A 21,449-nucleotide genomic window follows, 5' to 3' on the forward strand; every position below is an offset into this window, starting at 1 on the left:
TTTATTTACTCTGTCGTTATCTCGAAAATATTCGTAATTAATTCTGTTTCTTGAGTCTCTGTTTTGTTGAAGTATAATAATGAGTAAAAGTAAAGTTATTAGAAATCCTCTGAAGGCTTTTAAGAAAAGGAGAAATGTTGGAAAGCCAAAGGTATGTGTTATTACTGTAAACAATAAAGACGATAACCAAGTGAGTGAACCTAACCTCTCAAGTACACCTGCCCGTAGCAGTCAAAGTGGGAAAGAAAATACTTCACAGAAAAAGCTTGGTTCAATGAGTGAAAACTATGAATGTTTTATGGGCGAATGGGATGTGAATGAAATATTTGATATGTCGGTTCTCAAAGGAATTTTTTTCAAACTGTGTAAGATGTATTCATTGTAGTGAAGTTGGTCTGGAACTCTCCATAATAAAGCACGTAGGACTTGCTAGTGAAATACAACTGAAATGTGATAAGTGTTCATACATGACCACCTTTTGGAACAGTGTTGCAGTAACTGCAACTGAAGAAAACGATAGCAAAATCTACGAACACAACATTAGATTTGTTTATTCCTTGCGTTCAGTTGGTAAGGGTGCTACTGCAGGTGTAATTTTCTGTGGCATCATGAATCTTCCAAATCCCCCAACCAAGTTCACGACCTATAATAAATTAATAGGGTCTAAAGTAGAAGATGTCTGTATAGAATCTATGAAGAACGCTGTGGAAGAGGCAGTAATGGAAAATAATGGTAACAGAGATTTGACTGCAGCGTTCGATGGTACCTGGCATAAACGGGGACACACATCTCTTCATGGTGTAGTATCTGCCACCAGTATGTATACAGGGAAAATTTTAGATTGGTTGGTTGGTTGGTTTGGAGGGATTAAAGGGACCAGACTGCGACGGTCATCGGTCCCTTTTTCCAAAAAAAAGTAAAACCACCCAAAGAGAATAAAAAACGAACAGGAAAGACGTCAGACGACACAGGACAAGAAATACTCCTACAGAGATCAGACGAAACAAATTAAAATCACACAGAGTGTGACAGTGGTTGGCCGACCATAGAGATAAAAAGGAAAAGCCAACCACCGAGAACACATTAAAAACTCAGCGTAAAATCGTAGGCCAATGGCCAGAATCAACACAAAAGAACAGAACAAACACTCAGAGTAAATAATAAAAACCCCCTGCCCGAATAAAACGGAAAACTAAGTCAGCCATACCAGGGTCATCACATAAGAGGGCAGGGAGCGTATCAGGCAGCGCAAATGTCTGCCTGACCACAGCTAAAAGGGGGCAGGCCAACAAAATGTGGGCCACTGTCAAAGCCGCCCCGCAGCGACATACAGGAGGGTCCTCCCGGCGCAGTAAATAACTGTGTGTCAGGTGGGAGTGGCCAATGCGGAGCCGACAAAGGACGACAGAGTCCCTGCGGTTGGCTCGCAGGGATGACCGCCACACAGTCGTCGTCTCCTTGATGGCACGGAGTTTATTGGGCATGATCCGATTGCGCCATTCAGCGTCCCAAAGCGCAAAAACTTTTCGGCGGAGGACTGCCCGTAAATCAGTCTCTGGGAGGCCAACGTCCAGAGACTGTTTACTCGTGGCCTCTTTCGCCAGGCGGTCAACATGTTCATTGCCCGGGATACCGACATGACCGGGGGTCCACACAAAGACCACAGAGCGGCCGCAACGCGCAAGAGTATGCAGGGACTCATGGATAGCCATCACCAGACGAGAACGAGGAAAACACTGGTCGAGAGCTCGTAAACCGCTCAGGGAATCGCTACAGATAACGAAGGACTCACCTGAGCAGGAGCGGATATACTCTAGGGCACGAAAGATGGCGACTAGCTCAGCAGTGTAAACGCTGCAGCCAGCCGCCAAGGACCGTTGTTCAGAATGGTCCCCTAGAGTTAGCGCATACCCGACACGACCAGCAACCATCGAACCGTCGGTGTAAACAATTCCAGAGCCCTGATACGTGGCCAGGATGGAATAAAAGCGGCGGCGGAAGGCCTCTGGAGGGACCGAGTCCTTCGAGCCCTGTGCCAAGTCGAGCCGAAGGCAAGGGCGAGGAACACACCACGGGGGTGTACGCAGAGGCGCCCGGAAAGGAGGTGGAACTGGGAAAAACCCAAACCCGCAGAGAAGCTCCTTGATGCGTACGGCGATCGGACAACCCGACCGGGGCCGACGGTCTGGCAGATGGACGACTGACTGCGGGAACAGGACACGATAATTTGGATGCCCGGGCAAGCTAAAAACATGGGCAGCATAAGCGGCCAGCAAACGTTGGCGTCGGAACCGCAGTGGAGGTACACCTGCCTCTACTAGGACGCTGTCCACAGGGCTGGTGCGGAAAGCACCAGTGGCAAGGCGTATCCCGCTGTGGAGAATTGGGTCCAGCACCCGCAACGCAGATGGGGATGCTGAGCCATAAGCTAGGCACCCATAATCCAGGCGAGACTGGATTAACGCCTGGTAGAGCCGCAACAGGGTAGATCGGTCGGCGCCCCAGCGGGTGTGGCTCAAACAACGCAGGGCGTTGAGATGCCGCCAACACGCTTGTTTAAGCTGCCGGATATGAGGCAGCCAAGTCAACCGGGCATCATAAAGGACACCCAAAAACCTGTGGGTCTCCACCACAGCAAGAAGTTCGTCGGCAAGGTAAAGCCGCGGCTCAGGATGGACCGTTCGGCGCCGGCAGAAATGCATAACGCGGGTCTTGGCAGCCGAAAACTGAAAACCACACGCTACAGCCCAAGACTGCGCCTTGCGGATTGCGCCCTGTAGCTGACGTTCAGCTGCTGCAATGCTAATAGAACTATAGTAAAGACAGAAGACGTCAGCATACAGGGAAGCGGAGACAGAATTTCCTACTGCCGCAGCGAGACCGTTTATTGCAATTAAAAACAGGCAGACACTGAGGACAGAGCCCTGGGGTACCCCGTTCTCCTGGACGAGGGAGGAACTATACGAGGCCGCGACTTGCACGCGGAAGGTACGATACGACAGAAAATTTCTGATAAAGATCGGCAGAGGGCCCCGAAGACCCCATCCATGAAGCGTAGAAAGGATGTGATGACGCCATGTCGTATCGTACGCCTTCCGCATGTCGAAAAAGACAGCGACCAGGTGCTGACGGCGGGCAAAGGCTGTACGGATGGCCGACTCAAGGCTCACCAGATTGTCGGTGGCGGAGCGGCCTTTACGGAACCCACCCTGAGACGGAGCCAGAAGGCCCCGAGACTCCAGCACCCAATTTAAGCGCCGGCTCACCATCCGTTCAAGCAACTTGCAAAGAACGTTGGTGAGACTAATGGGACGGTAGCTGTCCACCTCCAGAGGGTTCGTTCCAGGTTTCAAAATGGGGATGACAATACTTTCCCGCCATTGCGACGGAAACTCACCCTCGACCCAGAGACGGTTGTAAAGGTCGAGGAGGCGTCGCTTGCAGTCCACTGAAAGGTGTTTCAGCATCTGACAGTGGATGCGATCTGGCCCGGGAGCGGTATCAGGGCAAGCGGCAAGGGCACTCTGAAATTCCCACTCACTGAATGGAGCGTTGTAGGGTTCAGAAGCGTTGGTGCGAAAAGAAAGGCTCCGACGTTCCATCCGCTCTTTAATGGAGCGGAAGGCCTGGGGGTAATTCGCAGAAGCGGAACTCATAGCAAAATGCTCTGCTAAGCGGTTTGCAATGACGTCGGAGTCAGTACAAACTGCTCCATTCAGTGAGAGCGCAGGGACGCTGGCAGGGGTCCGATAGCCAAAGACCCGTCGAATCTTGGCCCAGACCTGCGATGGAGTGACATGGAGTCCAATGGTGGACACATACCGCTCCCAGCACTCCTTCTTGCCTTGGCGGATAAGGAGGCGGGCCCGCGCACGCAGCCGTTTGAAGGCGATAAGGTGGTCCATGGAGGGATGTCGCTTGTGACGCTGGAGCGCCCGCCGGCGATCTTTAATCGCTTCAGCGATCTCAGGCGACCACCAAGGCACAGCCCTCCGCCGAGGGGACCCAGAAGAACGGGGAATGGCAGACTCGGCGGCAGTGACGATGCCGGCGGTGACCGATGTAACCACCGCATCAATGGCATCAGTTGAGAGAGGCTCAATAGCGGCAGTGGAGGAGAACAAGTCCCAGTCAGCCTTATTCATAGCCCATCTGCTAGGGCGCCCAGAAGAGTGACGCTGTGGTAGTGACAGAAAAATCGGAAAGTGGTCACTACCACACAGGTCGTCATGCACACTCCAGTGGACAGATGGTAAGAGGCTAGGGCTACAGATTGAAAGGTCAATGGCGGAGTAGGTGCCATGCGCCACACTGAAGTGTGTGGAGGCACCATCATTCAAAATCGAGAGATCGAGCTGCGACAATAAATGCTCAACGGTGGCGCCTCGACCTGTTGCCACTGACCCACCCCACAGAGGGTTATGGGCGTTCAAGTCGCCCAGTAATAAGAAAGGTGGCGGCAATTGGGCTATCAGCGCAGCCAGGACATGCTGCGCGACATCACCCTCCGGTGGAAGGTAAAGACTGCAGACGGTAAGAGCCTGCGGCGTCCACACCCTAACAGCGACAGCCTCTAAAGCTGTTTGTAGAGGGACAGACTCGCTGTGAAGAGAGTTAAGGACATAGATGCAGACGCCACCAGACACCCTTTCATAAGCTGCTCGGTTCTTATAATAACCCCGATAGCCACGGAGGGCGGGGGTGCGCATTGCTGGAAACCAAGTTTCCTGCAGAGCAATGCAGAGGAAAGGGTGAAGGCTGATAAGTTGGCGGAGCTCAGCTAGATGGTGGAAGAAACCGCTGCAGTTCCACTGGAGGATGGTTTTGTCCATGGCTGAGAAAGGCGTGCCGGGACTGGGACGGCAGATTACGCCGCTGGGTCACCTGCTGCCTCCGATTGAGCACCCGTGCTAGTGCTATTGCTATTCACGGCGTCTGAGGGAACGGCGAGATCGAGGTCCTCAGCGGACGCCAGAATCTCCACCTCGTCCTCAGACGCAAAGCTAGAAGGTAGCGATGGGGTGGCTACCACCGCGCGTTCCTTGGGCTTAGAGCTGCTCTTCTTTGATTTCTCACGCTGCTCCTTGGGTTTAACTGGCTGGGAGGGCTTCACCAATTCAGTCTCCGGGACTGAGGAGGATCGGGAAGCCCTTCGACCTGCAGATTGTGGGCACTTACGCCACTGGCTATCGTCAGCCTTCCCGCCGGTGGAAACCTGGGAAGGGAGGGACCCAAGGGACCCCTTGCGAGCGTGAGAAGCCGAAGAAGTTGGACACTTCTCCGGCTTAGAAGCGGGGACCGACGTCCCCGATGGGGGGGATGGTGTTGCTCCTGAGGTAGGTGGCACAGGAGCAACCCGGTGGGTAGAGCCCCCCACTGGCAAGGGGGCAGGAGGAGTTGTACCACTCGTCGATCCGGCCGGAAGGCGCGAAACTGATGGGGCTAGCACAGGTGTTGTAGCAGCGGCGTAGGAAGTTGTCATTCGCACTGGATGTAATCGGTCGTATTTCCGTTTGGCCTCAGTATAAGTCAGTCGGTCCAGGGTCTTATATTCCATGATTTTGCGCTCTTTCTGGAATATTCTGCAGTCTGGCGAGCAAGGTGAATGGTGCTCCCCGCAGTTGACGCAGATGGGAGGCGGGGCACATGGAGTATCGGGATGAGATGGGCGTCCGCAATCTCGACATGTGAGGCTGGAAGTGCAGCAGGAAGACATATGGCCGAACTTCCAGCACTTGAAGCACCGCATCGGGGGAGGGATATAGGGCTTGACGTCACATCGGTAGACCATCACCTTGACCTTTTCCGGTAACGTATCACCCTCGAAGGCCAAGATGAAGGCACCGGTAGCAACCTGATTGTCCCTCGGACCCCGATGAACGCGCCGGACGAAATGAACACCTCTACGTTCTAAGTTGGCGCGCAGCTCGTCATCAGACTGCAAAAGGAGGTCCCTATGGAAAATAACACCCTGGACCATATTTAAACTCTTATGTGGAGTAATAGTAACGTTAACATCCCCCAACTTGTCACAAGCAAGTAACCTGCGTGACTGGGCGGAGGATGCCGTTTGTATCAGTACTGAGCCAGAGCGCATTTTAGACAAGCCCTCCACCTCCCCAAACTTGTCCTCTAAATGCTCGACGAAGAACTGAGGCTTTGTGGAGAGAAAAGACTCCCCATCAGCTCTCGTGCAAATTGAGAATCGGGGCGAATAACTGTTACCTCCATCCTGGGACTTACGCTCTTCCCACGGCGTGGCCAGGGAGGGGAACGTTTTCGGATCGTACTTCTGAGCATTAAATTGAGCCCGAGAACGCTTAGAGACTGCTGGCGGCTGGCCGCCAGCGAGAGATGATGTACCACGCTTCATTGCGGGTCATCCGCCCTGATGCCACCTACTCCGACCAAGGGCCCTCCCCACGGGCGCCACCCAGCCACAGCAAAGGCCACCTGGCAGGATGGCCGTTGCCGGGAGTCCTGATACCCCAGGAGGATAGGCATCTACTCCTTGGCATACGTGGGGAGTTAACGGCGCAGGCATCAGTAGAGCGATCCCTGTGTTGTCAGGGGGCTACAACCAAGAGGGTACATGGCGGCCCCACCACAACGGACTGGCTACCGTGCTGGATCTTAGGTGCAAAACTGTCCAAGGTCGTCGTCGCAGTTAAAAGAAACACTGCAGAGGGCAGCGTGGTAATCGCACCCAGGGACGTATCCCCGCCCTAAAGATCGAAAACGAGCGGGACACCATTGCAACGACGTGAAAGCCGGCTAAAGGTCTAATTGCACGACGGATACAGTGCACCATGTAAGGCGCCCTTCCCCAATTGGCTCGCTCTTCGGAATAATTTAGAAAGATGGAGGTCAAACCCGAGAGGGGACCATCACATAAGGCCAAAACATGTGAGACTCCTTTTAGTCGCCTCTTACGACAGGCAGGAATACCGCGGGCCTATTCTAACCCCCGAACCCGCAGGGGGGGGAAAATTTTAGATGTAGCAGTAATATCAAAGTATTGTAGATGTCTACAAAAATATAAAGGTACACATGAAAATAATTGCAAAGCTAACTATAGTGGCAGTAGTGGAGGAATAGAAGTGGCTGGTGTTGCCAGTATATTCCAGCGTTCTGAGGCGTGTGATAAAGTGCGATATGTTAATTACCTTGGTGATGGTGATTCTAAAAGTTTCAAACATGTTCAAGGACTGAAGCCCTATGGTGATGATGCTGTAGTGCAGAAATTTGAGTGTATTGGACACATACAGAAGCGAATGGGAACAAGACTTCGGCGACTTAAAGCTTCGTACAAACAACAAAAACTCAGTGATGGTAAAGGGTTGGATGGGAAGGGAAGGTTAACTGACAGTGTAATTGACAAAATACAGAACTATTATGGAATGGCTATTAGGCAAAATACACAAAGTGTCGACGAAATGAAGAAGGCTGTTTGGGCTCTTTTTTTTTTCATACTTCTTCAACCGATGAAAATCCCCAACATAGCTTGTGTCCCAAAGAAGAAGACAGTTGGTGTAAATATAACAAAGGATTGCTAACTGGTGAAGTGAACACTCATAAGCATAGTCCTATCTCATGCAATAATGGAGGTGATAAAACCTATTTTCAGAGACTTAGCAGCACAAGAACTGTTGAAAAATTGTATTCACGGAAAAACTTAAAACCCCAATGAAAGTGTAAATAGTGTTATAAGGTCGAGAATCCCCAAGACTGTATTTGTTGGAATAGAAACACTTCACTTTGGTGTGTATGATGCTGTTGCGACTTTCAATGATGGCAACATTGTAAGGTGCAAGGTATTTAGAAATATGGGAATGAAGATAGGTTCTAACATGGTACGAGCGATGCTTGCTTTAGACAAGGAACGCCTTCGGGCTGCAGACAGGGCTGTAAAGAGTCTAGAAATACAAGCAAGAGTAAACAGGAGGAGGAACAAGAGGAAGCTGGAGGAGGAGTTTGCAGAGGATGAAGATAATCCATCCTATGGACCTGGAATGCACTAAAAAGTTCATCCGATCTTTGTCGCTCGATTCCCAAAACTTTTATTTTCTCATACTAATTACATGTTTTCTAAGGATCTTCCAAACATATTTGTTTCAAACTTTCAGTAAATGTTACACAGTACCTTCTGCATAATTTAAACAGCCTTTTTCCAAAAAACTGTATATTTTTGAATATATAAATAAAAAATTGCAAAAAAATGTTGTGAATTTTTATTACAATTGAAAAAAAAATCATCTTTAATAACTGAACTAAAATTTTGTAAAATCCCTGTGTTAAGTTGTAGCCCATATTCCAATAAATAATCTGTAAAAAGTTCAACTTCCTACCTCAAATACTTTGTGAGGAAAAGTTGTAGCCCATATTCCAATAAATAATCTGTAAAAAGTTCAACTTCCTACCTCAAATACTTTGTGAGGAAAGATGTAATTTATAAGCGTTATTTTAACATTGCAAGTATAGGGCGTTCCGGAGCACCTTAAGGGGAGCCAGAACAATCCATCTCCTCCATGTTAATTTTAGCAAATAGAAGGAACATTTTTTTCTAAAACCATTAAACATATTGCCCTGAAATTTGGACTACATGTTCAGTGAATATTTCTCTACAAAGTTATAATGCCATGTTAATAAATATTTATTGGTTTTTGTTTTACAATTTGTTTAAACAGATGCTTATTTTTTTCTCTAACATTTTGCACTTTTTCTTCTATAACTCTTGAATTAAACAATTTTTTTTTACAATCTGTTATAAAAATGAAGGAAAAGAAGTACACAATATTGTGTATAAATTTCATTGATATAACATTAGCAGTTTTTGAGAAAATGTTCCTCAAAGATGAAAATTTTAAAGTTATGGGAAATGGCCCCTGCCCCATATGATGGATTATTAGCATCCTCTTTTTTTCCAGTGTTAGTTTCCTTTTCACTGGTCTTTTTCTTCCCTTTTGCTGCATGTTGTAGGCTTTTGTCTATTCTTCCTGCACCTCTTGGTCTTTCTTCATCAATTAGGCGCATTGTGGAAACGGTGTTGTGTCCTGGTTGGAAACCTAAACGTTTCAGCACATCACATTTGATAATGTTTCCTTCATTGTATGTTGCCATTGCATCATACACCAAAATGCAATTTTTTTATCTGTACAAACACTCTTTTGGGAATCCTAATCCAAATTAAATTATTTACACTTTCATTTGGATTTTGTGTTTTCCCATGTAAACACTTTTCCAAACACTTTTCTCTGAATATGGGCTTAATTACATCAATTACAGCATTTGGCAAGCTGTTTTTATGGACATATTCCTTTCCTGATTGGTACTTACACCATGAGTCGTCATCTGTGGGGCACAGTTCATGTTGCGAGTGCTCATTTGTTGATGCAATATGAACAAATAATGCCCATACTGCTCTCCTTATATGCTCAATGCTTCTTGTATTTTGCCTAATTGCACACCCATAATACCTCTGGAATCTATCAATTGCTTCATCTGTCAATCTTCCTCTTCCTCCAAGGGTCTTACCATCACTAAGCTTCTGGGATCCTAATGTCTGCTTTAGTTTGCGCGAGCGAGCCCCCGTGCACTTCTGCACATGTCCAATGCACTCCTGTTTTTTAATGTGAATCTCATTGCCATAAGGTTTGAGTCCTCTACAGTTTTATATCCCTTAGAATCACCATCTCCTAGATAGTTAGTGTATTGTACATTATACCACTCCTGTGATCTGGAAAAAATTGCTTTCACTCCCTCTACTTCCATCGCTCCACTCGTGCCGTGAAAATTTGCTTCACAACTTTCACTATGTTGGTCCTTGGTATTGCCCTTACATCTACAATGTTTTGAGAGAATACCAACAACAATTACTTTGCAACTGTCTCCACTGATAGCTGTCACAGCTCCATTTACAGATTTATGACCTCTACATTGCCATGATCCATCTAAAGCAACAGTTAAATCTCTACAATTCCCATTATCTGTCACAGCTTCTTCAGCTGCTTTCTTCGTTATAATATCTTCAGCAGAAGATCCCACCAATTCATTATAAAATCCAAACTTGGTTGGTGGTTTTGGCAAGTTGATAATTCCTCCTAACATTGTCCCTGCAGCACTGCCCTTGCCAATGCAACGCAAGCCATACACTAGCCTAACATTTGTATCATACACCTTCTTTCCACTATTACCACTAAGAGGAATACTGTTAGAATTAGAAAACAAAACTTCTGCAGCACATTTGTTACACTTCAATAACATTTTACATGCCAAACTAATGTGTGAAGTTATTTTCAATCCCAGTCCTCTTTCTTTGCAAACTTGGCATAATACGTTATGTTTCAAAATATTGGAGAGCAAGGAAATGTTAATTATTTCATTCACATAATTACTATCACTTTCATAGTTTTCAAATTTTTCTTTGCTGTTACAAAGTTTCTAGCTCGAAGAAGTTCTATCACATTCATTTGGAGTAGTCGGTGAAGCAGTCTGAGCACCATCTCCTTTCGAAACAACAAAAGATTTCTTCTTCCACTCATTGTGCCTTTCCTCAAAACACTCGATTGCTGAAATGGGGCATATTGATATCCACAAACCAAATACGTAAAAAAGGTATGAACGAAATTCGTCAAATAGGCCTACGCAAAATTGAACAGCTAAACAACACAAAGCAAACTCCACAAGTCAACACACACGGTATAGCATTTATATTTACCGATATGAACAGTCATTTGTCACAGAGATAAAGCCATACAATGTTAGAAAACAAAACACTGTCTAATTCCGCAACGATACCCTGCTTGCAGCCAGCGAGCAGCACCATCAGTGGTAACACACCATGTTGCTACAACCGTTAATGCGGCACATCAACTTTGCAGCGATAAAAAACAGTCTTAGAATTCACTTAGAAGGGCGAAACTTGATTTGTTTTCTTCAGAAAACTCCAAATAATTTTATAATAATTTAAAAAAACATTAATTTTGTCATTTTCATCATTCCAGCTCCTCTTAAGTGCAGCTGAAAAGATGAAAAGAAGAAGGCAGATATGACAAGCGTAAAATCAAACACAAGGAAACTATGAAAAAATTCAGGAAAAGGAAAAATGTTTTAGTAATAGAGAACAAGAAGGATTACTGCAGACAGGAAATGGAATGTTAGAGAAACAGCTGCCAAGTACAGGAAGCGGCTAAAGGAAGCATCTTCAGCTACACCAAGTAGTTCTGCCTCTCCACCATATGAAAATAGGTCTTCATTGAGAAAAGCCATATCAAAAGTGAAACATGTACTTCCAGCACCAGCCAGAAAACAAAATTGTGTTATTAGAAGGTTGTATCACACATTTGTTGAACCTTTAGAAGTAGAAAGAATCTCTGAACAAAAAAATGTGATGAAATAATAAGCGCAGTGAGCAAATTCTATGAAAGGGATGACATTAGCAGACAGGCCCCTGGACGCAAAGACGTTGTGACTGTAAAAGATGAGAAAGGTAAGAGTAAGTTGCAAGTACAACGCTTAATATTTTCTTTGAAAGAAGCCCATGCAATGTTTTGTGAAGAAAATGTAAAAGTGAATGGTAAAAGTAAACTGGGTCAACAGAAGCGTCCAATGCCACACGTCGGCTTTGACCCATGACGTAAGGGAGTTGTGGTGTGTGACGTCATGACGGCGTGGAGTTTGGTTTATGAGTGTGTTTGTAGATGTCGTCATGTTGTGATGTGTTATGCCGTCTGGTTCAGGGCTTTCGTTAGTGTGGTGTAATGGGCTCAGTTTGGTCTTGCTCATTATGCAGAATTGTTCAAGTGTTGGCTGCGTTTGTACTGGAATTTGTTTCAGTGAGTTAACGATTTAGTGGTTTTGTGTGAAGGTTAATTTAGTGTTTTTCGCTGTAGGTCATGTGGTAATTTTAGTAAATTAATCGGTTGTTATTTTCGTTCAGGAATGTATATGACGGATAAAGTTAATGGCGCAAGTCTGAGGGAAATGATGGGAAACACCGCTTTGGAACTGATATAAAGTTTTTGCAGCTGTTTCATTGCCGAGATCGTGAAGTGCTCTATTTGTGGCAAAGAAATGAAGTTGGCTAAAGTTCCGGCGTCTCGGACCAGGGACGGTTATATGTGGTGCTGTCGAAAGGATTACATTTGGCGTTCCATATGGCGTGGTTCCTGGTTCGAGAAGTCTAGGTTGGGCATGTGCAAGATTGTATTGGTGACTTATTATTTTTGTTATAGGGTTGTTGTGGAGGTGGACAAGTTGCAGTTTGGGAAAAGGAAGTATGGGAGGGGTAAGTCTGTGGTTGGTGTTTGGGTGTGGGGGGCTGGGTGTTCTGAATGTGTTTTTAGGGTTGTGGAAGGAAGGTCTAAGGCGGAATTAGTAGGCTTAATTGAGGAGTACATAGATCCGGGGTCCACGGTAGTTTCAGATGCATTTTCTTCAAATAGGGGGTTGGGTGAGAGGGGATTCAATCATTTAGTCGTTAACCATAGCTTAGAGCTCAAAAATTATGAGATGAGGGCTTGCACAAATACAATAGAGGGGATGTGGGGGGCTGTTAAGTCAGTCAGTTCTTGGGAGGGGGAAGAGGTGCTCTTCCAACCTTCAGTCTCATTTAGATGAGTACTGTTGGCGGAAGAGTGCCCCTAAGGGCTACTGTGTTTTACATGTTTTTTTAAGGGCTGTTAGTAAAATGTATATACCAAAAGCGATTAGTAAGGGTGGGTGGGCGGGCGGCTGTGGCTCAGGTTGGGGTGGGTGGTTTATTTCGTGTTAAGAGTGTTGGGTGGGGGGGGGGGGGGAAGTGTGTTGGTTTGTGTTTTAGTTGTGGAGGATCTATTTTGTTGAAGTTTTTGTTGAATTGTAGTGTATGATTGAGATTTTTTTATGTTGCATTTGGTTTTTGTTTGTGGGTTTTTTATTTTGGGGTGAGGTGGGAGGTTGGGTTGGTTGAGGGGGTGAGGTGTGGGGGGTGAGGTCTTTCTTTTGGTTGAGTATTTTTTCGTTGGTGTGTGTGTGTGTGTGTGTGTGTGTGTGTGTGTGTGTGTGTGTGTGTGTGTGTGCATGTGTTTTGGTATCAGGAGATGTTTTTGAGCTACATAGGTCGAAAGGGAAGTGTTTGATCCTAATATGTGTGTGTGTGTGTGTGTGTGTGTGTGTGTGTGTGTGTGTGTGTGTGTTTTGGTATCAGGAGATGTTTTTGAGCTACATAGGTCGAAAGGGAAGTGTTTGATCCTAATATGTGTGTGTGTGTGTGTGCGTGTGTGTGTGTGTGTGTGTGTGTGTGTGTGTTGGTATCAGAGGTTTTTGAGCTATATAGGTCAAGGGAAGTGTTTGATCCTAATTTATGCAATCATGAGCTGCTGTTGAGCTGTCTAGGTCAAGGGAAGTGTTCAATCTCAATTTATGGGATTGGGAGCTGCTGTAAAGCATTTAACCAAACCGAGCAAGGTGGCACAACGGACACTGGAGTCACATTTGGGAGGATGACAGTTCAAAAACAGTGTCCGGCCATCCTGATTTAGGTTTTCTTCGGTTTCTCTAAATCGCTTTAGGCAAATGCCGGGATGTTTCCTTTGAAAGGGCACGGCCTTTTCCATCCTTCCCAAATCCGATGGGACTGATGACCTCACTGTTTGGTCCCCTCCTCCAAATCAACCAACCATTTAGCTCGAATATTTTAAAGTTGTTTGCACTGTGAAACATTATCAAGAGATTGGAATAAAGCCAAAATAGTCCTAACACATTCTAAAGATATGAAGAACTACATTTCCCATATCAGTCTCCTGTACACACCGTACAAGGTTTTTACTAGAATTTTGATTACTGGAATGAGTGTCACATTTGATGTGGCTCAATCTATTGAGCAAGCTGTGCTTCACACAAGATTTAGCACAGTTTATTGTATCCTCACTCTCTGTGAAACAATTAACAGGTGGAACAAATGAGTTAGTGCCATCAACCTCTTTGCCTTGCCTTTTTTAGATTTTGAAAATGCATTAAATTGAATCAATCATCCAGCTGTGTCTGAAGCTCTAACGGAACAAGGAATAGAACAGGTTAATGATTAAAATCTTCTTTATTGTTGGACACTGATTCAAAGAGGCCCCAACACCAAGTTATTTAATTGACTGAGATGACTGTGAACATATCTGAAACCTTTTGGCACCTCAAGGCCTCTCCCGTATGTTCAGCCTTCATATTTGTCAGCCATAAGCTTTGGTATCTCAGAAGTACTCTTTTAAGCTAATGATCAATATTTCTGTCACTTAAACAATTCGCTTCCAATCATGAACTGCATAAATCTCACATCACCCAGTTGATGAATGCTGGAACAGTTCCATCATTGAGGCCATGGCCACTTCATGGTGGGCCTTAAAAACTCCCTCATTCTTCATGCATTAGGTGCTTGTCCTAACAGGCGGCTCAACAGCAGCTCCCGATCCCATAAATTAGGACCAAACATTCCCTTGACCTATATACCTAGCTCAAAAACATCTCTTGATACCAATACCAACATTCACAGCCACACATTGCGATCGAACACTTCCCTTGACCTATAGATATCTAATCCATCAGTTTTAAAACATCGAATGACACATCACCTCTACCTAGAGCAGTTCCTTTTTTCATATTGTTGATAACATGCTTTATCCCTGATAGGGGTATTTCTGGGATTTTGGGGGGAGGGGGGAGTGGGAAGGGGGAGGGAGAGGGAGGGAGAGGGAGAGAGGGGGAGAGGGGGAGAGAGAGAGAGAGAGAGAGAGAGAGAGAGAGAGAGAGAGAGAGAGAGCTTAGTACTTACATAATTATAACATTCATATTTCAAAGCCAGATTCTTAACTGCTTAAATGTTTCCAGGCGCAGATGTGGTTTCTGACCATAATATCTGCAGATTAAAACTGAAGACATTGGAGAAAAGTAGGAAATTCTAGATCCAGGACCTGGATAAATTGAAATTGCTGAGAGATCAAACAACTCATTGAGAACGGGGAAATGAATACAGTAGAAGATGAATGGCTAGCTTCGAGATGATGGCAGCAAAAGATGAAATAGGAGAAAAATGACACAGCCTAGTAGAAATCCCTGGAAAACAAGTGAAATATCTACATCCACATGGATACTCTGCAGATCACACTTAAGTGCCTGGCAGACTATTTACTGAACCACCTCTATTAGTCCACTCAAGAACAGCACATAAAAAAAGAGCACATATATCTTTGCATGCAAGCTCTGATCATTTCTCCCTACATAGTTCGGAATCAACCAAATATTTTCATACAGGGTGTTTCAAAAATGACCGGTATATTTGAAACGGCAATAAAAACTAAACGAGCAGCGATAGAAATATACCGTTTGTTGCAATATGCTTGGGACAACAGTACATTTTCAGGCGGACAAACTTTTGAAATTACAGTAGTTACAATTTTCAACAACAGATGGCGCTGCAAGTGATGTGAAAGATATAGAAGACAACCCAGTCTATGGGTGCGCCATTCTGTACGTCGTCTTTCTGCTGTAAGCGTGTGCTGTTCACAACGTGCAAGTGTGCTGTAGACAACATGGTTTATTCCTCAGAACAGAGGATTTTTCTGGTGTTGGAATTCCACCACCTAGAACACAGTGTTGTTGCAACAAGACGAAGTTTTCAACGGAGGTTTAATGTAACCAAAGGACCGAAATGCGATACAATAAAGGATCTGTTTGAAAAATTTCAACGGACTGGGAACGTGACGGATGAACGTGCTGGAAAGGTAGGGCGACCGCGTACGGCAACAACAGAGGGCAACGCGCAGCTAGTGCAGCAGGTGATCCAACAGCGGCCTCGGGTTTCCGTTCACCGTGTTGCAGCTGCGGTCCAAATGACGCCAACGTCCACGTATCGTCTCATGCGCCAGAGTTTACACCTCTATCCATACAAAATTCAAACGCGGCAACCCCTCAGCGCCGCTACCATTGCTGCACGAGAGACATTCGCTAACGATATAGTGCACAGGATTGATGACGGCGATATGCATGTGGGCAGCATTTGGTTTACTGACGAAGCTTATTTTTACCTGGACGGCTTCGTCAATAAACAGAACTGGCGCATATGGGGAACCGAAAAGCCCCATGTTGCAGTCCCATCGTCCCTGCATCCTCAAAAAGTACTATCTTCCAAAGGAATCATTGGCCCATTTTTCAGATCCGAAACGATTACTGCATCACGCTGTCTGGACATTCTTCGTGAATTTGTGGCGGTACAAACTGCCTTAGACGACACTGCGAACACCTCGTGGTTTATGCAAGATGGTGCCCGGCCACATCGCACAGCCGACTTCTTTAATTTCCTGAACGAATATTTCGATGATCGTGTGATTGCTTTGGGCTATCCGAAACATACAGGAGGTGGCGTGGATTGGCCTCCCTATTCGCCAGACATGAACCCCTGTGACTTCTTTCTGTGGGGACACTTGAAAGACCAGGTGTACCGCCAGAATCCAGAAACAATTGAACAGCTGAAGCAGTACATCTCATCTGCATGTGAAGCCATTCCGCCAGACACGTTGTCAAAGGTTTCGGGTAATTTCATACAGAGACTACGCCATATTATTGCTACATATGGTGGATATGTGGAAAATATCGTACTATAGAGTTTCCCAGACCGCAGCGCCATCTGTTGTTGAAAATGGTAACTACTGTAATTCCGAAAGTTTGTCTGCCTGAAAATGTACTGTTGTCCCAAGCATATTGCAACAAACGGTGTATTTCTATCGCTGCTCGTTTAGTTTTTATTGCCGTTTCAAATATACCGGTCATTTTTGAAACACCCTGTATTTGGAGGAGAAAGTTGGTGATTGAAATTTCATGAGAAGATCCCACCACAACAAGTAACACCTTTGTTTTAATGATGTCCATGCCAAATTCTGTGTTATTGCAAAAACTTGACAGGAAATGTGCTCTATTCAAGAAACAAATTAAAACCTTTGAGATAAATTAGAAAGATTAAACAACACTGCACACTGATCAATACAAAAATTAGTTGTAGCAAATTTGGGGTCTAGTGCAGCAGGGGATACAACCCGTCGGCTTTGAACAATGACGTCATTCCTTAGTCATAGATCGTAATGTCTTCACTTCGAGGCATAGATAATAGCGATCGCTTGATATTCGGTACATCATTAAACGTGCGATTTAATTAACTTAATTGTTTGTTTTTTATTCGGCCGGTACTTAATATTTTTCGTAATGATAATGAGGTAATGTGGATTGTGTATTTTGGCTTTTTTAAAAAAAATCTCACGAGATAGAATACAGTGATCCTACTTTATTAAGCAATCAATAAAAAAAACTAAACTAAATCATAACAGCTTTTGCTGTTATGTTTCAATTACGTTTTTTTACTGATTGCTTAATAAAGTAGGATCAGTTTATTCTATCTCGTGAGATTTTTTTTTAAAAAAGCCAAAAAACACTATTGCTTAATAAAGTAGGATCAGTTTATTCTATCTCGTGAGATTTAAAAAAAAAAGCGAAAAAACACTATTGCTTAATAAAGTAGGATCAGTTTATTCTATCTCGTGAGATTTTTTTTTTAAAAAAGCCAAAAAACTCTTATTACGTACTGAAGGGAGCTAGAACACTAAGAAGAATCGGTTCTCGGCTTTTGACAAGATATTGCTTAATAAAGTAGGATCAGTTTATTCTATCTCGTGAGATTTTTTTTTTTAAAGCCAAAAAACACTTATTAGGTACTGAAGGGAGCTGCTTAATAAAGTTGGATCAGTTTATTCTATCTCGTGAGATTTTTTTTTTTTTTTTTAAGTCAAAAAACACTTATTACGTACTGAAGGGAGCTAGAACATTAAGAAGAATCGCTTCTCGGCTTTTGACAAGATATTGCTTAATAAAGTAGGATCAGTTTATTCTATCTCGTGACATTTTTTTTTAAAGTCAAAAAACACTTATGCTTTTGACAAGATCAATGTTTATCTCTCTCGCATTCCTTTGTTTCTCAACATTCTCCTCAGCTCTTTCATCTCTGTAATACATGTTCTCTGGCGACTTGTGACGTCATTGTTCAAAGCCGACGGGTTGTATCCCCTGCTGCACTAGTCCCCAAATTTGAACAGACAGGGGATATAGCACAAATATTATATAAAGTACCTTCTTTTACAAGGAAAAAAGTGATGAAATGTAATAATTTAATTAGTTAGTCAGGGAAAGGCAGTTTGTAAAGTGACACAAAATTAGTTAACTATAAACACATTTCATGGAATAAAAATGAGGTAGAAGTATTTCTTAAAAGACAACCAGAGGAACTCCACAAGCTACAAATGTGCAAGTAAGAATTATTACTTTCAGTTACTGATCATGCAGCAGATGAGAATTATATAGGCCCTATTTGCACAAAATATGTATGGCAGGTATAACTGGTTGATAAATTTTCTAGTGCGTACAGAGTCATTGCGAATATAAAGCACAGGAAGTGAAAAATAACTCTTAGTTCTGATATCAACATGAATGTCATAAGCAGAGAAAGGTATGACTCACTGCCACCTTTTTCTTTTATATCTGTAATACTTTCAATTGATAAGGGCTAGTTGGAAACACTATGGAGACACGTAAAAGGTTCAAAATCTGGATTACTGATGTTACTCTGTAAGGTACCACAAGTGAGCAGAAGTTCCTTGACTATCATCTACACCCACCTTATTTACAGCCATCTGAGCAAAGATGAAACACATGATGGTGAACCTTTCAAGAAAATCTGGTGGGTATTTCAGCAAGAACATGGACGTTTTTGCTTTGACAGTACATAAATAAATGTAAATATCATTAAAATAATAGGGGCATACCAAGTTCTGGTTCAGACTGATTAATAATATAAATTTATAATATATATGAGAGAGCAAGAGAACTTCAGGACTGAAAATTATCAGAGCCTTCTGATAGAAATTGAATCGATGCGTTAAACTTGCAACAAAACAACAACCGATTTTTTGGACGCTTTGCTAATAACATACTGATTACGGAAACATACTTTCCGGAATATATTTGAACATGGATTCCTTCTCTACTGACATCACCCTCGGTGAGACGTCACCCTCGGCGGGATGTTAAACTTTAAGCAACTTTCCTTGGATCATCTTTGGTTACAACAAAAGTATAGGCACTTCTGGAAATGACTGAAAGAATCTTATAAATACAAGTAACCAAACTCTCCTCGTTAACGAATCTTTCAATATCCGTCCCTTTCTGAACGCACAAGGCTTTTATTTTCCCTCAAAGGTCATTATAGGTGAGCAATAGTAGATACGATATTAAATAAAAAGCATTCACTAACAATACTGTCTGACGGTATTCATTTCAATCTCATAAACAACCAGTGCCTCCCTCCGAACGCTACTTAGCCTATAATACAAACATAAAAGCGACAGAAAATCTTTGGACACTTACCAGGATGTATTACAGAACACATCTTGTGGATTGTTTTGTTGACTGGTTACTACATCCAATGGACACTAATAATGGATAGATAAAGCCAACAGCGGAAGTATGACCAATTGAAACCCCGCCCTTCCCTGTCACATACACATCATACAATTATCACACGTGAAAAACATTCACTTTCACAATAACATTATTCCCAATAGCACACTACTAGCCATCACTTTCATAACTCAACGTACTTCTCACTGTAATCACAATGTTAACACTTTTCTATACATCGCAACCACCTGACAGCCACCAACAACATCCATTTCAACGATACTCCTGTTGTCAAGGGAAACAAAAGCAAAGGTCTTAGGCAATGTTGAGCCTAGGCAAGGATGATATCAAGGGGGTTAGTTCAGTGATGCAGGTAATGCAGGGTAATGCAGAAGTAGGTTTAATAATGAATAAAAAAAAGGAGTGCGAGTAAGCTACTACAAACAGCATAGTGAACGCATTATTGTGGCCAAGATAGACACGAAGCCCACGCCTACTACAGTAGTACAAGTTTATATGCCAACTAGCTCTGCAGATGATGAAGAAATTGATGAAATGTATGACGAGATAAAAGAAATTACTCAGATAGTGAACGGAGATGAAAATTTAATAGTCATTGGTGACTGGAATTCGAGAGTTGGAAAAGGGAGAGAAGGAAACATTGTAGGTGAATATGGATTGGGGGTAAGAAATGAAAGAGGAAGCCGTCTGGTAGAATTTTGCACAGAGCATAACTTAATCATAGATAACACTTGGTTCAAGAATCATAAAAGAAGGTTGTATACCTGGAAGAATCCTGGAGATACTAAAAGGTATCAGATAGATTATATAATGGTAAGACAGAGATTTAGGAACCAGGTCTTAAATTGTAAGACATTTCCAGGGGCAGATGTGGACTCTGACCACAATCTATTGGTTATGAACTGTGGATTAAAACTGAAAAAAGGAAGGAATTTAAAGAGATGGGACCTTGATAAACTGACTAAACCAGAGGTTGTACAGAGTTTCAGGGATAGCATAAGAGAACAATTGACAGGAATGGGGGAAAGAAATACAGTAGAAGAAGAATGGGTAGCTATGAGAGATGAAGTAGTGAAGGCAGCAGACAATCAAGTAGGTAAAAAGACGAGGGCTGGTAGAAATCATTGGGTAGCAGAAGAAATATTGAATTTAATTGATGAAGGGAGAAAATATAAAAATGCAGTAAATGAAGCAGGCAAAAAGGAATACAAACGTCTCAACAATGAGATCGACAGGAAGTGCAAAACTGCAAAGCAGGGATGGCTAGAGGACAAATGTAAGGATGTAGAGGCGTATATCACTAGGGGTAAGATAGATTCTGCCTACAGGAAAATTAAAGAGACCTTTGGAGAAAAGAGAACCACTTGTATGAATATCAAGAGCTCAGATGGAAACCCAGTTCTAAGTAAAGAAGGGAAAGCAGAAAGATGAAAGGAGTATATAGAGGGTCCATACAAGGGCGGTGTTCTTGAGGTCAATATTATGGAAATAGAAGAGGATGTAGACGAAGATGAAATGGGAGGTACAATACTGCATGAAGAGTTTGTTATAGCACTGAAAGACCTGAGTCGAAACAAGGCCCCCGGAGTAGACAACATTCCATTAGAACTATTGACGGCCTTGGGAGAGCCAGTCATGACAAAACTTTACCATCTGGTGAGCAAGATGTATGAGACAGGCGAAATACCCTCAGACTTCAAGAAGAGTATAATAATTCCAATCTCAAAGAAAGCAGGTGTTGACAGATGTGAAAATTACCGAACTATCAGTTTAATAAGTCACAGCTGCAAAATACTAATGCAAATTCTTTACAGACGAATGGAAAAACTGATAGAAGCCGACCTCAGGGAAGATCAGTTTGGATTCCGTGGAAATACTGGAACATGTGAGGCAATACTGACCTTACGACTTATCTTAGAAGAAAGATTAAGGAAAGTCGAACCTATGTTTCTAGCATTTGT

At 43.7% G+C, this 21,449-nt stretch overlaps 1 protein-coding gene across 1 annotated transcript in view; it reads right to left on the reverse strand.

Annotated features, from left to right (window-relative positions):
* LOC126187975 (abl interactor 2) overlaps positions 1–19,778 on the reverse strand; it is a 63,062-nt gene extending 43,284 nt beyond the window's left edge. The window contains exons 1-2 of the mRNA XM_049929362.1: positions 19,668–19,778; positions 19,435–19,559 (exon numbers count right to left, since the gene is read on the reverse strand). Coding sequence (XP_049785319.1) covers positions 19,435–19,456 — 22 coding nt within the window. The 5' untranslated portion in view covers positions 19,457–19,559; positions 19,668–19,778. The remainder of the gene's footprint in view (positions 1–19,434; positions 19,560–19,667) is intronic.
* Between the last annotated feature and the right edge of the window lie 1,671 nt (positions 19,779–21,449).

This window comes from Schistocerca cancellata, chromosome 5 (assembly GCF_023864275.1).
Source record: "Schistocerca cancellata isolate TAMUIC-IGC-003103 chromosome 5, iqSchCanc2.1, whole genome shotgun sequence".
Lineage (NCBI taxonomy): Eukaryota > Metazoa > Arthropoda > Insecta > Orthoptera > Acrididae > Schistocerca > Schistocerca cancellata.